Here is a 20903-nt window from a genome sequence, read left to right on the forward strand (position 1 = left end):
CCTTTGGTGACTGTTGATCATCTGCAGAATTATGCCCAAACTTATTCCCATAGACCACACCCAAATCCCACAGAGGTCTGGCCTCTTCTGGCAAGGCAGGCCCCTCATTTCTTTCCTGCTTCAATCTCTCCTTCCAGCACTGTGCCCCTGTCCTCGGTTCTTCCACTTTTACCAAAACTCAAGTTCAAACCTAGGAATTAGACAAAGGCGCCAACAGGGTGTGACCCATGGACCAAATCTGCCCACTGCGTGTTTTTGTAAATAAAGTTTTATTGGAACACAGCCGTCCCTATTTGCTTTCATACGGTCTGTGTCTACTCTTACGCTTCAACAGAAGATTTGAGTAGTGGAGACAGACACCGTTTGACCCCCAAGATCTAAAATACATACTGTCTGGTCCTTACAGAAGAGGTATGCCAACCCCTAGAGAATCCAAAACATGATGGCTTCTTGACTCAAAATGTTTGTAATCTCCTGTTGATGGCCAATGAGTTGCCGCTAATTTTCAAAAATGACTCAAACCCTTCATGTAAGCACACGGCCTTATTTGCCACGTACACATCCTAACTATGACATTGCCATTTCTTGGCATCAGATCAGTTCAGTTCTTGACATCGACTGCTGCTATCAAACTAACAACGACAGGAAATCTTAAAAGTTCCCACCATAAAGAAAAACAATTCTCTGTGTGTGGTGACAGCTGTTAACCAGACTTACTGGGCTGATCATTTTGCAGTATATACAAATATTAAATCATTACTTGTCCACCTGAAACTCCACCTGAAAATACAACATAATGTTGCATGTCAATTACCCCTCATTTAAAAAAAAAAAAAGAAGAGAAATACCTCACAACTCTCAAAATCCTTGTAATGGAACCAAGCCCAAGAATGTTTTGAGTGAAGAGATTGCAACAGTGGCTGAGTGGGAGGCAGTCATTTATCTGATTTGTTTATCTGAAGTCTGGTCTTTGTAATCCTTCACGATCCTAGTCAAGAAACTTGTATTACATTCCTCAGGGACTGAATGCTGCGAAAAAAGCCTTTTACTGCTCACATATGCCTGGATTGGTTTCAGGTTAAGGACTCCAGAAATACATACCATTTCTAGTGATAAAATATTATTGTCAACCAGAACTTTGTGAACGTCTCTTTCTGCCGTAGGTCCATTTGTGATGAACACCAATGAAGAGATTTCTCAGGCCATTCTTGATTTTAGAAATGCAAAAAATGGGTTTGAAAGAGCCAAAACCTGGAAATCAAAGATTGGAAACCAGTGAAGAGCCCAGGAGCAGATCTCCGTGCTTTCTAGAATTTTGCCAGTGGTGGCATCCGTCCGTTCAGCACATTAGAGTTTCCAGAGCTGACTGAGCCCATGCTTCTAATGAATTCTACCCTGAAGTGATAACACAGTTTTTATAGCAACACACATGAGTATTTCCTGCTACATGCAAATAAACCTAATTGTTGCTTCTTTAAAAATCAGTGTTCATTTTGATCTAAGTTATTAGGTTTCTGTTTTAAAAAATCATTTCGTGTATTGTTTCCCTTTTTGTGTGTGTCTGAGTGTTTTGTGATTTTTGCTCACGGGTGAGTTTTGTGAGCATATGTGATTGCTTTCTGCCTGTCCCTGGCAGTCGATGTGTGGGTATCTGAGGTCCCTTCCCGAGCAATGCAGTTTCCATGCAACGTTCATGCCTGTGCTCTGGGGTTTCACGTTACAGGTTATCTGCGTTAAAATAACAGCAGTCCTGACGGTTTGAGTCAGTTTTCAAAACTGCCCTGCTATTGGTAGGGACGCGACAGGATTACAGCCAAGACTTCCCTGCATTTTCTGCCAAAATCTCTGTCAGATTTTAGACACATGCTTCCGCAACCTCCCATAAGGGTTGTGAAAAAAGTTTGAATCCAGAATTGGGTTCCAGCCTTCTGCGGTGGCCACACCACCTCTTCACAAAGCAACTAGAACCTGGGGCAAAGGGTGGAGAGTTTGTTTGTTTGTTTTTTTTTAATTTGCTGGATGTGAAGTGAATTGCGAGTGCTTTTTCATGTCAAGGGCAAGTCATATGCACCTCCTGATTATTTTTGGAGCATGAGAGCATTTAGATTTTTTTTTTCAAGTCTCTCCCCACATAAGATTGAGCAAAAACGTTCCTTGACTAATTGAAGTCATTTCATTGGATTTTGATCACATCTGATTATTTGTGTTTTTCCATGTGTCTTGGGGTTTCGAACTTTCCTTCTGGAGAATGCCTTTTGAAACAGTTTGCTCTCACTGCCTGATGTCAACTGCTTCGTAATCAGTGGATATTAAAATACTCAAAATGTACAGACAGTGGGCCGTGCTGAATGTTTTCATGATGTCTTCTCTGCAGTTGGTGCAGGGTTCCAGTTATGAACATGGACCAGTGAAGGTAGGTGTCTTAATTTTTAGTGTGATGCAGTTTTCTTATGGCTTATACAGAGGACTTTCTTTCTTTGCCCCCGATTTTCCAGACAATATTAAAATACAGAACACTCGTAGTAGCAGACCAGAGATATCTTTCATTGGTTAATGAGTGTTCTGGTTCTTAGGCTTACTAAGAATCTTGCCATGCATGTTGGAATATGCTGTTGTTGTTGTTTTTTTAAATTTTGGAGCTGTAATAGAACATGAATGAGCCTTCTAGACACTTTTCAGATGGATAAGTTTTGCCTCAATTATATATGCAGATGGCACAGTGATTTTCTAATGAAGCACTGATTTGTTTTTGTGACGAGGATAACTGTGTGGGCCATTTATTCATGTTGTTTGTAAGCAGCAAACGTTAGTTTGGTTACTTTAGTTAATTTCTTTCGTAAATTGCAAAGTGCAGTACTTTATCCAAATGGTTTCTATCTGGTTTTCTAAAATACCCATTGCTACCATCTAGAAAAATGGTTTTTTGGAAATCATTTGTGGTTTTTTTTTTGTTTGTTTGTTTGTTTGTTTTGCTTTTTAAAGTGTGTAAAATTCAACAGTAATTGAATCCTTGGTTCTTAAGGGCAAGCCTCGGAGCCAGATGAGTTGAGAGTAAGGCAAAAGAATTAATTGGATTGTTACTGGCTGAGCAATATTTCACCCAGTTTCATGTATTTTGCAGATTAGACTGTTTTCTTCAGCTCTCTATTTTGAAAATGATTTGGATTTCATTGTTTTGATGGAAGAGATAGTAAATCGTTATTGATTTAGGAATTTCTGGCAGCAAATAGACAAGTTAGACGTGAACTTGAGGTTTTGTAGCTGTTGTTAGGACATATATTTTTGGCAGGGGTGATAGCGCCCCCAACAGGAGAAGATTGGTCTTTGGGGTGAACAAGTCTTCCTCTCATTCCATGTGGAATGCCGATGTACATACGGTGCCTAAATAGACATACAGTTTGTAAAGGTTGAACACTGTGCCGGGGGACAGCCACCTTGAGTAGTCTGGCAGTCTTCTCAGATCTTTCTTTAAAAAAAAAAAAAAAGGAAGTCTGGCTTTCCAAATTCCAAATGCACTCCGGAGAACTCACAGCCGTGCAGCCCTACCTCACCGCTGCCAGCCTTCGCGCTGCAGCTCAATGCCAGATGGTAGGCAGAGAGGATCCCACCGTTGAGCCTCAGTGCAGGGGGGGAAATTGGACTCGTTTGAAGCAAATAAGACTTCTCAGGCTGTTCAGCTTTTTTGAAGTCCACAAAACTCAGAAACCCTTCAGATGCGCTGTGTTCATGGAAGCTTTCTTTTTTCCCCCAGCGTTATGCATAGATTTAAAAAATGTTTCCATTTGACTTTGAATGTCACTGCACTTGACAGTACAAGAGAAGATTTTGAATTGTTGGAAAGAAGGAATATGTTTTAGGTTCTTCCGCTCTTTTAAAGAATTCATACACCAAGAATTCTCTAGGTGTCCTGGGCACAGTGAGGTTTGAAGTGGTTCACATGTACTGATCACACATCAATTTATTTCTTGGGGCGGAGGAAGAAAGCGTGTGAATTTGCATGTGACAGAAGACATGACCTTCTACATGGAAGATGCAGCATCATTTGCTTAGTAATATACTATTAGCAATTTTTTTATATATGTCTGAGTTTCATTTAAAAAGTGCAACTACACACATTGCGCTTCCGTCTACCCAACCCCCAGCTAAATTAAATGTTTTCGATGTGAAGGGGCGGGGGGTGCCTAGAGTAAACAGAAGTTTCGACATAGATGAGACTGGACCCTGTGAGGGATGAGGAGCTATACCGTATAGGTTACTAGGCTTTTCCTTTAACCCCTTTTTCTTAAGAGAAAATCTAAGACGAAAGAAGCTTCTTAATGTTCTTCTTGTTTAAAGGAAAATTTAGTATGGAAGCGGATTCGAGATGGTAATGAACACTGGGATATGAATTTATTCTTTTGCTTTCGGGGATAAAAATGTTCCACTTATTATTAGACATTTTCAGGGTCCTTCTCAGTAGTAGGTCTGTGAGCCTGTTCTTCTCTCCATCCTCCTGTCTAGACATAGCCCTGGCTGTTCCTAAATGGATCCCTTCCCCTACAGTCCTCACTTTCTGTCCTTAAACATTGTCCTTGTCTTCGCTTTGACTAGTCTTGCCTCTACCCTAATCATATGAGTCTGTGAATATTTTTTCTGCAACAACCACGCATCGAGCCACTGATATCCTAGACGATTGTACTTAATGCCACTTTAGGGTGAGGCATCCTATTTTCTTTAGGCTTGCCACCTGTATTTAGGAGAGCTGTTTGGGGTTGGCAGTGCATGGACTTTGTGGACTGAGATAATTCTGTTTGAAAATCTCAACTCAAATCTGCACATGCTGTTTAGCTGCTAACTTTCTCAATCTAAGCAGAACACATTTTCTTCTAGAAACGACATCAACCCAGTGCCTGATCTTGGCTCACTAATAGAATCAGATTAACCATCTAGATGTAGGATTTATAGGTGTCTGTTTTCTCCAGCTTTTATTCTACAGTTGGGATAGTCCTGTAAATTTGTACAGGATGTGCACTGCCCAACTCTAGGAAGCTTTACATAGACTCACTTCTGTCTGTGACAGCCCTGAGTCTCATAGTGTTGATATTTTGGGCACTTGGTAATAAATACATACAATTTCACTGTCCAGTCGTTCACACTGACTGTCTGGCCAGCACTATTTTGGTTTACTTGATAAGCAGTTGCTGTCATGGGGAATCCTGACATCTCCTATGAAGCCAGCCTCCCTAAATCTTTTCAGCATCACTGATGCAGACACATCACTAGAATGATGAAGGAGTAACTCCAGGTTATGATAGGCTTTCCCAGCTCTTTTCTGGCAAAACTGGTTTCCTTCTCCTCCTCACTACCTTATAGCCCCATCCTTCTTCCCTGGTGGATGAATGTTGCTGGGGGTTGGAGTCATTCAAACTGTATGTGATACCAAGACCCACTGGAACGTGGGGTACCTCTTAAGTTTCATGAGAAGTCCCATGGCCAACAAGACTTTGTAAGCCTGGTGTCACGTGCCTTTTCCTGACATCCACTCTAGAGCGAACTGAATAACAAGAACTGAGTACATCTTGCATATTTCACTTCAGGAAGCGGACCCTCCGTTCCCCTCCCTCTTTTCACATTCTAAGTCTCACACCGAGAAGCCCATTGACTGTTGCTAGTCACATGGCCTACTGAATTCTTGTTCACTTTTCAATCAGGCACAGTCCTTGGCACAAAAGACATTTGAAATGTTTTCTATGAACTTCTTCACTTATGACCCCGTGGCTAAATGGGTTGAATTACTTGCTTCTATACACAGATCTGTTCTACCCCTACTCAGTCACCCTGAATGGTGGTTGAAGCTTTCATATCTCCGTAGTGTATTATTGGTATTCAGGATACAGTAGAACCCTCCCTGTATCTTATGTCTTCCTTGTGTGACTTTTAATTTAAAAAATCCTGATTTGGACTTGTGGATGAGCCTGTACTGTAGACCCCTACGAGTGCTAGGAAAAACAATATCAGTAATGCTAAATGTTGAATGAGTTCCATTATGGAACTCCCTTTTGGGAGCAGCTTATAAAAGATAGCTTATGGAGCAAACATATAGTTTTTGGACACATGAATGCTTCCACGTAGAACCTGATGTGGTAAGATCTGGAACTCCTGGGCACATGTATCATCACCACAATTGGCTTGAGGTCCTAGAGAAGTCGGGACACACATGAGAGCAACCTTGTTTCTGAGCACATTTCTAAACCTAAGTCTTTCCTACCACTCGAGATTAGCAGTGAGGATGGGAAACTACATGTAATTGGGAATGTGAGATGCATGGAGAGGAGTCCTTTCTTTTTAGGTGGCTTGCATGTGAAGTCCACTTTTGTCTCTCTTGCCACTAGTTCTTATAATCTCTACCAAGACATTAGGACATTATTAAACCAAGACACATTGAGGCCTCCCCGCATGTCGTGAAAGCTGTGACCGATCATCACATCCCAGTTGGTGAAGGATCTCCTTTGCTTCTCATTAGGACTTAACCGTGGTTGACAGTGCATTCACTGAATGTTGAGCCCATACTATGTCTGGGCACTAGTCTCAGTGCTGGAAATGCAACAGGAAAGAGGACAGTGTTTTGACTTTCATGGAACTTACATTCCAATGGCAGGGAGAGGCAGGCAGTAGCAAATCTAGAACGTGGAGTATCTCAAGGTGGTCCCATGGAGAAAATCAAGCAGGAGGAGGAGACATAGAGTGATGGGTGGGAGAGACTTACCGGATCTGATTTCACTTGTGCAGAGCCCTGAAGGAAGTGAGGTGGGTGGGACAACCATTGCACACTGGCCATGGGGAGGGCGGGGAAGTGACTTGGGTGTTTGGGTTGTAGCTCCAGTGGAGGTGGAATTAGAGGCAGGGGCCAGAGCCACAGTTGTTGAGGTTGGAGAAGTAGCCAGGGCAGATCATACAGGATGTGGCTGTGTTCTAGTAAAACTTTATGAATACTGAAATTCAAATTGCATATCACTTTCATACGTCATGAAATAATCCTTATCTTCTCTTCCTTTGTTTCAACCATTTAATAGTATTAGGCTAAGGAGTCAAGATGGCGGAGAAGTAGCAGCTGAGACTACTTCAGGTAGCGGGAGATCAGCTAGATAGCTTATCTAAAGATTGCAAACACCTACAAATCCAACGGGAGATCGAAGAGAAGAAGAACAGCAATTCTAGAAACAGAAAATCAACCCCTTTCTGAAAGGTAGGACTGGCGGAGAAGTGAATCCAAAGCGACGGGAAGATAGACCGCAGGGGGAGGGGCCGGCTCCCGGCAAGCGGCGGAGCAACGGAGCACAAAATCGGGACTTTTAAAAGTCTGTTCCGCTGAGGGACATCGCTCCAGAGGCTTAACCGGGGTGAAGCCCACGCGGGGCCAGTGTGGCCTCAGGTCCCGCAGGGTCACAGAAGGATCGGGAGTGTCTGAGTGTCGCAGAGCTCGCAGGTATTAGAACGGGGAAGCCGGCTACAGAGACGGAGCCGAGGGGTGACTCTCAGCTCGGGGTTACCTTGAACCGGTCGCAGGCTCGGTGAGCTCGGAGCGCGGCCGGAGGCCAGGGTGACGGGAGCAATTGGGCGCTGTTCTCTGAGGGCGCACTGAGGAGTGGGGCCCCAGGCTCTCGGCTCCTCCGGGCCGGAGACTGGGAGGCCGCCATCTTCCTTCCCGTCCTCCGGACTCTACGGAAAGTGCTCAGGGAACAAAAGCTCCCGAAAGCGAACCCGAGCGGATTACTCAGCCCGGCCCCCGGTAAGGGCGGTGCAACTCCGCCTGGGGCAAAGACACTTGAGAATCACTACAACAGGCCCCTCCCCCAGAAGATCAACAAGAAACCCAGCCGGGACCAAGTTCACCTACCAAGGAGTGCAGTTTCAATACCAAGGAGAGCAGCGGAATTCCAGAGGAGGAGAAAGCAAAGCACGGAACTCATGGCTTTCTCCCCATGATTCTTTAGCCTTGCAGTTAATTTAATTTTTTTTTCTTTTTCAATTTTTTTTCTCTTCTGCTAAATTTTTTTAACTTTTACCCTTTTCTTTTTTAACATTTTTAACTAGTTTATCTAATATATATATATTTTTTTCCTTTTTATATTTTTTCATTATTGGTTTTCTTTTTTTATTTGTTTCTTTTTTCTTTTTTCTTTCTGAACCTCGTTTTATCCCCTTCCCCCCCCTCACGATTTGGGATCTCTTCTGATTTGGCTAAAGCATATTTTCCTGGGGTTGTTGCCACCCTTTTAGTATTTTACTTTTTCCTTCATATACTCTTATCTGGACAAAATGACAAGGTGGAAAAATTCACCACAAAAAAAAGAACAAGAGGCAGTACCAAAGGCTAGGGACCTAATCAATACAGACATTGGTAATATGTCAGATCTAGAGTTCAGAATGACGATTCTCAAGGTTCTAGCCGGGCTCGAAAAAGGCATGGAAGATATTAGAGAAACCCTCTCTGGAGATATAAAAGCCCTTTCTGGAGAAATAAAAGAACTAAAATCTAATCAAGTTGAAATCAAAAAAGCTATTAATGAGGGGCAATCAAAAATGGAGGCTCTCACTGCTAGGATAAATGAGGCAGAAGAAAGAATTAGCGATATAGAAGACCAAATGACAGAGAATAAAGAAGCTGAGCAAAAGAGGGACAAACAGCTACTGGACCACGAGGGGAGAATTCGAGAGATAAGTGACACCATAAGATGAAACAACATGAGAATAATTGGGATTCCAGAAGAAGAAGAAAGAGAGAGGGGAGCAGAAGGTATATTGGAGAGAATTATTGGAGAGAATTTCCCCAATATGGCAAAGGGAATAAGCATCAAAATCCAGGAGATTCAGAGAACCCCCCTCAAAATCAATAAGAATAGGTCCACACCCCGTCACCTAATAGTAAAATTTACAAGTCTTAGTGACAAAGAGAAAATCCTGAAAGCAGCCCGGGAAAAGAAGTCTGTAACATACAATGGTAAAAATATTAGATTTGCAGCAGACTTATCCACAGAGACCTGGCAGGCCAGAAAGAGCTGGCATGATATATTCAGAGTACTAAATGAGAAAAACATGCAGCCAAGAATACTATATCCAGCTAGGCTATCATTGAAAATAGAAGGAGAGATTAAAAGCTTCCAGGACAAACAAAAAACTGAAAGAATTTGCAAACACCAAGCCAGCTCTACAGGAAATATTGAAAGGGGTCCTCTAAGCAAAGAGAGACCCTAAAACTAGTAGATCAGAAAGGAACAGAGACAATATACAATAACAGTCACCTTACAGGCAATACAATGGCACTAAATTCATATCTCTCAATAGTTACCCTGAATGTTAATGGGCTAAATGCCCCAATCAAAAGACACAGGGTATCAGAATGGATAAAAAAACAAAACCCATCTATATGTTGCCTACAAGAAATTCATTTTAAACCCGAAGACACCTTCAGATTTAAAGTGAGGGGGTGGAAAAGAATTTACCATGCTAATGGACATCAGAAGAAAGCAGGAGTGGCAATCCTTAGATCAATTAGATTTTAAGCCAAAGACTATAATAAGAGATGAGGAAGGACACTATATCATACTCAAGGGATCTGTCCAACAAGAAGATCTAACAATTGTAAATATCTATGCCCCTAACGTGGGAGCAGCCAACTATATAAACCAATTAATAACAAAATCAAAGAAACACATCAACAATAATACAATAATAGTAGGGGACTTTAACACTCCCCTCACTGAAATGGGCAGATCATCCAAGCAAAATATCAACAAGGAAATAAAGGCCTTAAATGACACACTGGACCAGATGGACATCACAGATATATTCAGAACATTTCATCCCAAAGCAACAGAATACACATTCTTCTCTAGTGCACATGGAACATTCTCCAGAATAGATCACATCCTCGGTCCTAAATCAGGTCTTAACCGGTATCAAAAGATAGGGATCATTCCCTGCATATTTTCAGACCACAATGCTCTGAAGCTAGAACTCAATCACAAGAGGAAATTTGGAAAGAACCCAAATACATGGAGACTAAACAACCATTTAATAGTATTAAAAATAATCCTTAGCTCACAAACGACAGTGAAATAGGCTGTAGGCTGGATGTGGCCCGTGGGTCATAGTTTGCCAACCCTGATCTATATCGTTACATGATTTTATCCTCTGCAGTCTGTTTACTGGTACCCGACATTTTTAATTGGCGTCTAAGTTTAGTGTTTTGTCATCCTCTGCTAGAAGGAAAGTTTTTTAACAACAGGGACTTTTCTCTTTTTTTCTTTCTCTCCTCCTTTGTTTTTTGTTTTAAGAAGTTGCTTATGCTCTTTGGCATTGTGCATGCGCCGCTGCTCCAACTGCAGCCAGAGTTCCTTTGCCCACGTGGCAGCCACATCCTTCATACCCCCTGCAGGGTACCCTGAGTCTGGGGAAACTGCACTGCGTGCTACCGGGTCTCGGTCACTTAGTACAAAGCCTGTAAGAGAATAGATAGTAACAAGTGTGTGTGGACGGACTGATGGACAAGGCCTCTGAGATTTTGACATACCCAGCTTACAAACTGCCACATTAAATCATCTCCAGCTTCTCCTCTCATCGTAGCTTGTCTGATTTCCGTTGTTTACATTCAGAAGCGTTTTTGATAAGGCAGTTGATTTCCCATGTGCCATCTTCCTCTGGGGATTAGAGAGGGGTCAGATGATGGTATCGAAGAACACTGCAGTGTCCTTATAGCCACAGGCCCTCCAGTAAGGTGTTCACTCCTAGGATCCAGTTACAGAAGTATGTCCCCTTCACCCATTTTCTAGCCTTAGTGGTCACAGAAAGAGAGGCAGGGAAAACCGTGTTGGGCCACATGGCAGATCTGGATAAAACACAGACACCTTGAAGATTTCCTTCATCTTTGGGATTCCTGAGAAGTGCTATCTATGTTTCCATGTGGTGATTTGTGGGGATGTGGTAGATTATGGCAAAGCACTCTGGTTCAGTACTTTGTCAGTCAGCATCGGCCATGGTATACTGCAAAAACAAGCACCTCCCAGATCGTGGTGACACAGAAACAGGTTTATTTATTTCTCCTACCACAGAACCATCTGGGTTAGTTCAGGGTCATTGCTAGCTCAGGATGAAATTGGCTGAACATCCACATCTTAAATGTCATCAATCTCTGTGACAGGGCAGGAGAGCCCCTGGAGAGTTTTGCTTTGGCAATTAAATGCTCTGGCCTGGCAGTGACTCATGTCACTTCTGGTCACAGTCCCTTGACCCATCGCTCCATCGAACCACAGGGGGCCAGGAAGTGCGCAGTCCTTCCATGTGCTCAGAAGAGAGAGCTGGAAATATTTGGTGAACAGGATAAATGACTAGCAGCCCAGCTCTGATTGTTTCTAAATGTTTTTGAACATGTCTTTGAGATGGGAAACAACCATGGTTGGCTACTCGGGTAGAGTTGCTGAAGGAAGACACTCAAGTTTATTTCTGCTGTTCAAGAGTCGGCTTCTTGTCCCTGGAGAAAGAACAGCTGTACATTTCAGTTCAGTAAGTATTTGTGGAATGTCTGCTGTGTGCCAGGCACATGAGTGGAAATGATATTTTTATGAAATAAAGATGTCTTAGTTATTTTCATGTCTTACCAATGACTGAGGTGTTCAGTTGTGGCCTGCAGGAAGGATAATTTTAAGGCCTGGAACTTTAGGTAATAATGCCAATTTTTAGGAGTCTTTTTTTTGGTTGTTGTTCATTGTTACCTAAACAATCATAACAGTCACATGTTTGACAAAATTATTGCTTTTCTGAAGTCTAGGTTTGGTGAAAATTGTTTCTGGAGAGAATGACATTTGCAGGATATAGGCATGACAAATATTTTGTTGCTGCTTACGGTTCCATTCTGGAGAGAGTTAGGAAGGGTGTAATTTTGACTAGGTGAATGCCCTGAATTCATCCTAAATTAAGATTCCCCCAAAAGGAGAGTGGGCTGAAAAAGTAAAAGTAGACTTTGCAGTGGTGTGCGTGGTTCATAACTACACCCTTACAGCAAGACTGGGGATCACTGAGCATCTTCGACGGTGCAGAGGATATTGGTAAGGAAGAGGAGAGCCATGGATGCTGATGTGGGACCACTGCATCTTTGGAAGAAGGGAAAAAGGGGACACACTGGACTGACTACCAGCAGTATAGTGGGGTGCCTTGCCAAAAAGACATGGGGATTTACATAAAGATCCTCTGCTCAGCCAACAGATTATGTTATACTTAGGCTGAAATAGGACTGTAGCAATTAACTGTTGCCACAGTAACGCTGTGTAACAAACCAGTCCAAACTTCAATGGCTTAAAAAATCCCTTCTCACTCTTGTTGCTGTGGGTCAGCTGGGAGTCAGGATCAAGGCTCGAGCCATTGGTTGAATGGGGGTCTGCCCCACATGTCTCTCATCCTCCTTTGATCAGTGGGCTAGCAGGGGCAGGTACTTGTGATAGAAGAAATGTAGAAGTGTACACTCATGCGTACATTTCAACTCTCTGTATCATATCTTGTAATGCGTCACTGGTCAGAGCAAGTCACATGACCCAACATCAATAGGGCTTAGAAAGACACTTCTCCCTTTTTGTGGGGAGCTGTGGGGTTGTTTTTTTTTTTTTCTTTAAAGATTTTATTTATTTATTTGACACCAAGAGAGATCACAAGTAAGCAGAGAGGCAGAGAGAGAGGGTGAAGCAGGCTCCCCACTGAGCAGAGAGACCGATGTGGGGCTCTATCCCAAGACCCTGAGATCATGACCTGAGCCCAAGGCAGAGGCTTAACCCACTGAGCCACCCAGGTGCCCCTGTGGGGTTGTTTTTAACAATAACCATATTACCATGAAGGCTTTGAGTTGTTTTCTTACAAATTGGGCCCTTGATCTTTGACATCGGTGTAAAGAAACTGTAACAGACCTCAGGAATATATACTCTTGGGGTTATTCAGAGCATCCTTCTGAGTCTTGCCACTCAAGTACATCCCACAGTCGTCTGCCCCACATTTCCTAAGCACAGATACATCAGATGGGAGCAGAGGCATTGAGTGGAACATGGATTTAAAACACATAAGGGGGGGTGGTGCCTGGGTGGCTCAGTCGGTTAAGTCTCCAACTCTTGATCTCAGGGTCATGAGTTCAAGCCCCACACTGGGACCACACCCAGTGTAGAGCCTATTTAAAAAATAAAAATAAATATGTAAAGGGGCATGTTAACTAAATTGAATTTAATAAAAAAATTTTTAATATTCAGACTTTAAAAAATGTAAAGGAGGCATAGAGGTATCCCCAGATCTCCACATTTGGCTGGGTAGAAAACCACCCACAACACTCATCAAACTGGAGGATGTGGAGGTCCCAGGCATCTTAGTCCTCCAGTATCTCCCTAAAATACCCAGACGGCTTTGCACACACAGAGAAATGCATGTACATGGTTTCCCTGAGTTTGTAATCCTTTTCCCTAATCAAGTTTAATTAAACACCCAAGGTTTCTTACAGATATGCATTTCAGTACAGAACTACATAAGTCAAAGAGCCACCAAAAACATGAGGCCCCCAGATGACCAAGTTCCTGGATTTCAGAGAAGGACCAGGCCCTCGGCTCCCTCCAAGCAGCCCCAGCAGTAATTTCTAACAAGGCTGCATTCTCCTTCCTGCCCTCAGTTGGTGCACCCCATTCTATTAGGTACCATCTGTTCTGGGTAAGACCAGACTCCCAGTAACAGAATACAAAGGTTTAAGATGTGGGTTGTTTCTTCATCTGTCTATACAGATGTACGTAAAGCCTGGGCAGATTACTTTGAAATTGGCCTTTCATCTGAAAACCCTTCCAACAAATGTTAAAAAAGAAGATGAAAAAACTTGTCCTTGCTTTACCCTGGAAAAGTTTTTCTCTTTTCAGTTTTTAATTACTGTGACAGAAGTTGCGCCATCTTGCTCTTGTCAGACTCGCCTCCGGTTACTGAGGGAGACCAGGGGCCAGAAGACACACAAACTTCTGAACCGCAGTGCAGGCCCAGATGCTGCACCCCCCCACCACCACCACCAGAGAAAGGAAAGAAAGGGCCTTAACATTACTAAATGCCTACTCGGTGCCTGCCTCTTTCCCCCATCAGACCTCATGAATCTCCCCATCAGGTACTGAGGTGGGCACTGGGAGCATCGCCAGCCATAAAACGAGGAAAGGAAATCCAGCTTTAAGGAAGTTCAATAATTGACCCTCAATCACATAGCTAAAAAGGAGCAGTGCCTTGATTCGAAGCCTGCTCACTTTATTTTTTTATTTTTTTAAAAGTCATTAACATTTTTCCCCTTTTGGCGGGCAGTTCCATGAATTTAAACACACTGTAGAGATTTGCGTAACCAGCGCCATAATCAGGATAGGGAAACATTCATTTATGCTCTCCTTTCCGAGTCACACCCTCCCGCCAAAGCCCTGGCAGCCTCCGATCTGTCCTCCAGCACAATCATTGGGGTTTTTTAAGAATGTCGTAAATGGAGTCATACAGTACATAACCTCTTAAGATTGGCTTCTTTCACTGCCAATGCCCTGCGGACCCATCTGAGTCCCCTGGCACACCAGATCGTTCTGTTTTCTTGCTGAGTGGTAGGTCACAGGCTGGATGGAACAGTTTGCTTAAGTACTCACACATTGAATGACATACGGGTTGTTTCCAGTATGGGGACTATGATGAAGAAAGCTATTGTAAACAAACATTCGTGTAAAGGCTTTGGGGTAAACCTAAGTCCTCTTTTATCAAGGGTCAATTCCCAGGAGTGTGACTGCTGGGTCATATATTGGGTGTGTGCTGAACTTTGTCAGAAACTGCCAACACGTGCTCCAGAGTGTTGTTCCATTAACAACTCAATTCCATGCATTCCCCTCTCCAGTTAGCTGTGGTTTAAGCTTCTTTTCAGGGAATATTATTTTCACTTGGGAGCTGCGGGAGGCAAAGGCAGAAAAGTTCATTTGGACTCATCAAGGTAACGTGGCCCAGGGACTCGAGGGACAGGGGGAACTGTATTTGGGGAGGACAACTGGGAGGATGTCTGTGCCACCTGGACCCCAAACTGGGAAAAATTTGGTGGTTTTGGCTAAGCTTTAAACGTTTTGTTGGAACTGAAATGCCAGCTGCTCTTGCCGCAAAACAGAAGTTACTAAGAGGTGAAGGGAACGCAGGAATATTTGTGTTGCAACCTGATCCACAAACCCAAACCCACTGCAAAGGGAAATTGCTAACTGCTGTGATGTCCCTGACCTCCAGGGGCAAGTAATAGAACTGTGACCCCAGGCAACACTTGTAAATCCCTAAGCAGATCTAGGGGAAGTCGTGTGAAATGTGTTTTCTCCATAGCCCACCCTGAAGTTTCTGGATTTTCCCAATATATAAATTCTAGTCACTCCACCTCCTTATTATCAAACTTCCTGAAGATATTGCCAACATATTTGACAAAATAACATAAACTGTTTTTAAGAGGCGTGGAATCCCAGGCTCAGATTCCCTGCTCTCACAGAGGTCCAGAGAGGAATTTTGCAAAGCTGGTCTTTTCCCATATCTAGAATGGGAAGACTCCTAATAGCATGGGAACGGATGGCTCAAGAAAAGCTTTTCATGGAGCTTTGGAGGAAAGTAGTCAGTGGCCCCACTCTGAAATTCCTTGCCGAAGGTCTGAGAGCTCGGAGCAGGGATCTGAGCCATGTTGTGTACTCCAGGCCATGTTCCTGCCGCCCAGGCATCCATGTCTATACTCCTCATTTATATTTTCTTTTAAATACTTTATGGGCTGCCTTGTGAAAGGATTGTAATTGACACTCCCCTGTTGAATTCCAGCAGGTGGAAGTACTACCTATTATTTTTCTTTCTGTTTTGAGAAATGGGTTGTTTTGAGTCCTTGGAAATTTGAGAAGCAATTTATTCTATCATTTCGCCTGGTCTCAAGAAGGCAGCTGGCCTCCTCATGCTCTTTGACCTGGAAAACATTCTGGTTGGTCTTCAATCTTGAAAAAGTCATACAGGTTGGGAACTGGTGTACTATCAGTCAGACTTGAGTTAAGAAAGGCTTTGGAAATCCACTTAAGGAAGATACTTACACAAGTATTTTGAATCCAAGGTGTAACCCAAAAGGATTTAAAGAATAAGATTATTTCTCAGCATGCGTCTACCATTTATTCCCTACTGAATGGACTTGTACCTAGCTCAGGCACTAACCAAGGTCTTTGGACTTAGACCAGCATGCACCAATCCCCACAGAGGAGTGGTTCTCATTAAAATCACTTGGGAAGGTTTTTTTCTAAGATTCGTTTATCTGAGAGAGGGAGAGAGCACGAGGCGTGGGGAGAGGAGGGGCAAAGGGAGAGAAACAGACTCCCTCTTTAGCACAGAACCCATCATGGGGCTCAATCTCACAAACCTGAGAGTATGACCTGAGCTGAAATCAAAGAGTCTGCCGCTTATCCGACCGAGCCACCCATGTTCCCTAAAATCACTTGGGAAGATTTTTTAGCTAAACTTTTTAGTTTGAAGTAGTCTTAGATTTACAGCAAAGTTTCAAAGGTAGTATAGAGAATTCTTATGTATCTCCCGCCCATCCTCCCCAAAGGCTAGCAAACACTCAGAAAGTTAAAAACAAACAAACAAACAAACAAAAAAACCTGATGAGGAAGCTTCAGCCCAGTACCTCTGAGGATGGGATCACAGATCGAAGCTTCTTTCCCCAGGAGGTTCAAGGTGAAGCCAAGAGTGAGAAGCACTGCTACAAACCCTTCTCCAAGTATGCTCAGCCAGCCAGCAGGACCACCATCATCCGGGATCTTGTTAGAAATGTGGCATCCTAGGTCATGCCCTGAATCTAGGATCTGCTTTCTAACAAGATGGCCAGGAGATTTGTATGCCCATTAACCTCTGAGAAGCACTACTCTATACAAAACGTTACACAGATCACAGAAACCTGGGCCTGATGGCTCGTTGTCAAATGCATGATGTATTTATTACTCATCAGTTGCTTCCTCAGATATCTACTAAGTGCCTGTTGCATAAAAAGGATGAAGCAGACCTGTGTTCTACCCTAGAGGAGATCACAGTGTAGTAAGGGAAATGCAGTGTGTTCATAAATCATACAGTGTAAGTTAGGGACATCATATAAGCTTGATGGAGGAGGCAGCATCGGATTTGAACTTGGAAAGAGGACACCTGGAGGAAGATACTTGAATGATAATTGACGTAGTTTGAACAAATGAATTATCTCAGGGTTAGATTTGCTTTAGTGTTTGATGAATCAGTTTTTTCACCTATTTAATGAATCTTTAGCTCTTACTGTTGCTATGTGAGTAGGACATCTCCTTACTGCAGCAGTAGCCCTTACAGCCCAGTGGGAAAGACAAACACCAAGCAAGTAATGACACAATTCATTAGTGTCAGCAGTGGTAAGTGCTGGGAAGGAGAAAAATGCGGTGCTGTGAATCCATGTGACCTGGGGACCAGACCCCGGTGGGGTTGGGAGTTGGGGGGGAGGTTTCCCTAAGAACATAACACCTGGCTAAGAAAGGCTCAATGGGACAGAGAGTGGAGGGCACTCCCAAGCAGAGGGAACAGCATGGACCAAGGCCAGAGCAAGAGGAAATGAACAAAAGAACGAATCAACGAAGTGGATGTCCAGTAATATCCAGGTCTCCAGTATTTTCCATGGCCTCCTGAATTGGTACAGTGGATGTGAAGTGGTACATCTTAGGGCCAACCTCTCCCTAATCTTATTCCCTGGTCTTCCCACTCATCAACTTGCTCTGTTCCCAAAGTGACCCTCCCACTGTTCTTTTCAGTAGGGCTTCTTGATATCCCCAAATCATGCCCCTGTTTACTCTTTGAAGGTGTTACTTGACTAGATATTTCTGAGGAGAAGCAGGGATGGAAATTTATAATTTAAACTAGTAGGCATGCAGGGAGCCTTTGATTTCCTCACAACACGGAGAATGCCCAGTGACCTTAGCAATTAACAAAAGGAAAAATTGTTCCCCTTCCTTCCTCTTGCCCTGAAGGGACCGGTATACATTTAAATAAGGGTACGAAAATAAATAAATGAATGAATGAATGAATGTACGATCTTGTTACAAAGGCTTTAAGCCTCACGTTTTAGAAACTGGCTCTGGTCGCCAGGACATCAGAGAATGATTTGTTATTTAGGAGTGAAATTGCTAACAGTATCAGATCAATTATCACACAAGTGAATAAAAAGACGCTGTAACAAAAAGCAAAGACCAGGCAAGCCTGCTTCACTTCTTCCTCTCGCTGAGTGCTTTCTAATTACTTTAGTTTTGACTAGGACTTCCACTAGAAAAGAGGAAGAAATTACGAGCAGCTCATTTGGCAAATGTTTGGTAGTTAAAACCGTTGAAATCAATGGTTTAAATATATATTAGGGACTCTATTTTACACTTGGCGATTTTAATTTTTGTCTTCCCCAAGCAGATAGCATCAAGTTAATTATACAAAAATCAACCAGCGCGGAAAGTCTATTGGAGCCCAGCCACCGTTCTTGATCCTTTGTAGACGTATCCACTGACAAATGAGTTGTCAGGTTTAGGCTGATGCTGAGTGGTTAGTACTCCCACTTGTAGTAGTAAAATGACCACCTGCAATTTCTCAGTGATTTCAAACTAGATTTGAAATTATGAGACTTACAGCATGCTTTAAACGCTGTTTTTTTTTTTTTTATGATGAGGGAAGTCTTGAGCTGCTCAGCGCCTTTCATGCAATCCAGAGATTTGAAATCTTTCTGCAGAGTTCTCAGTTGGGTAGTTTAAAACCATTTCTGAGATTGAATTGAAGCCTGTCAGAGCTATGCATACATACATCGCTCTATATTTATGGATGGTATTGAATGAAATTTGCCTCAATAAATAAAACTCCTTCAGATACAACATGACTTTTAAAACATTAGAAAGGTATTTGGTTTATTTTCATCAGGAAGCAATGGTGTAACAAAATTTTATTTCAAGGATGACATTGAGTATGAAATAGTAATACTGTCCAACCAGAAGAGGCAATGAATAATCAGAAAAAGAGGGGCTATTGACAAATGAGTCTTTAATGGAGAATCACTGCTTTTCCAAGTTGACAGTTGAACATTTAGGCAGTTTCATCCCCAGATTCCCTAGATGAAGAAACTGTGGCCTGCCCCTTAAACTTGATGCCTGTTCCACAAACCCTATCTTTGCTCTCCAAGCTTCCTCCTCCCCATGCTCCCTGAAAATTACCTCGATTTAAACTTCACAGAGAAGTGAGAAATCCTAGGTCCCAAGCAGCCTTGCCATCCACAAACCCATGTCATTCTCTGCAGGCCTCCTATTCTGGAAGGTGACCATTTCATCCATTCATGCATTTATCTCTGGAACTTAGGTCAAACCAGCCCCTCTGCTTTCTCTCCTGCATATGTGTTCCATGTCTTCCTCTCTGGTGGCACTTAACCTTAGCTTAGAAACATTTTCCAAGGCTCCCCTGCTTTTATTACACACACACACACACACACACACACACACACACACACACACACTCATATCTGAACTTCCAAGCAGGATGACCTTCTCAGTTCATGTTTTGAGATCTTTTCTAGTCCATAGCCATGATAGGTAAAATAGAGAATTGATCAAGGGGCACCTGGGGGGCCCAGTCAGTTAAGCATATGCCTTTGGCTCAGGTCATGATCTCAGGGTCCTGGAATTGAACCCCAGTTTGAGCTCCCTGCTCAGTGGGGAGCCTGCCTCCCCCTCTCCTTCCTGCTCATGCCCTCTCTTACTATCTCTGTCGCTATCTCCGTCTCTCTCAAATAAATAAATAAATAAATAAATAAGATCTTTAAAAAAATTGATCCAATGCTGGTAAACGTGTAGATGGCAAACACTGGCAGAAATGGTACCAAGACCATGAAGCCGAAAAGATCAATGCATTGTACACCCTAAACTTATGCCAAGTGGTATGTCCGTTATAGCTCAGTACAACTAAACTTTCAAGAAACATGAAGCTGAAGTTGCAGAGCTGGGTCTGGCAGGTGGAGGCCCCCGAGAGTTCAACGTCAGTGGGCAGGACGCTCTGGGAGTGCATTCCATCAGCTCTCCGGAAGCCAAAGGAAGAGTTCCCATTCACTGCTGGCCGGAGCGTGTCTTCTATGAAACTGCTTAACTAGAGGTAAAGGAGGAAGCGGATACTTCCTAGCAGCCAGGACTTGAACTAAGCTGATCCCTGAGACATAAATACTCAGCAAGATTCTGGATTCAGGGTTCTGGGAGTCAGGGGATATAACCGCAGAACTTCTCAGTGAAGGAAGAATAGAGAAAAAAAAAGACAACCCCGTCCCCAATGAAGGTGAAACTACTAAACAAAATTCCAAAGCACATACAGGTGATTATTACTAAGAAAGACAGCCAATGAAGTTTATCATCAGGATATAAATCATATATATATTAATTTAAAATAGAATTTGAAGAAATAAGTGTATTTGGAACCCTCAAAGAGATAAAGAAAGGAATAATATAAGATACAATGACAAATTAGGAGAAACATACAGAAACGAAGTGAAATGGAATTAGAAATATGGTGATTGAAATTAAAAACTTACCAAAATAAACTCTAGGCTCACACAGTTGGGGAACTGGTGATTGGGAAGATGAACCAATTAATTTAACACATTGAAGAGAGATGAAGGGAGAACCAAACATAAAGGTGAAAGCACATTTAAGAGACCTGTAAGATCACTAAAAGGCTCCAATACATGTCTGATAAGTATTTCAGAAATAATTGAGACAATGTAATACATAGAATAATGAAAAATATAATGCTTGAAAAGATAAAGAATTGAAATTTGGAATGGTCTTAAGATTCAAACTGCTGCGAAGGTCTCT

At 42.7% G+C, this 20903-nt stretch overlaps 2 protein-coding genes across 3 annotated transcripts in view; both read left to right on the plus strand.

Annotated features, from left to right (window-relative positions):
- Positions 1-1453, plus strand: part of PIR (pirin) — a 99067-nt gene extending 97614 nt beyond the window's left edge. Inside the window, 1 exon segment of the mRNA XM_032880267.1 lies at positions 1164-1453. Within this exon segment, the coding sequence (XP_032736158.1) occupies positions 1164-1279 (116 nt within the window). The 3' untranslated portion in view covers positions 1280-1453.
- Positions 1454-1869: 416 nt separating this feature from the next.
- Positions 1870-20903, plus strand: part of VEGFD (vascular endothelial growth factor D) — a 41921-nt gene continuing 22887 nt past the window's right edge. The window contains exon 1 of one of the 2 annotated variants that reach the window (XM_032880144.1): positions 1870-2413. In XM_032880144.1, coding sequence (XP_032736035.1) covers positions 2324-2413 — 90 coding nt within the window. In that variant the 5' untranslated portion in view covers positions 1870-2323. The remainder of the gene's footprint in view (positions 2414-20903) is intronic. The other variant, XM_032880142.1, reaches the window with a different exon arrangement.

The sequence above is a fragment of the Lontra canadensis genome, unplaced genomic scaffold, assembly GCF_010015895.1.
Source record: "Lontra canadensis isolate GAN:19392208 unplaced genomic scaffold, GSC_riverotter_1.0 scaffold68, whole genome shotgun sequence".
Lineage (NCBI taxonomy): Eukaryota > Metazoa > Chordata > Mammalia > Carnivora > Mustelidae > Lontra > Lontra canadensis.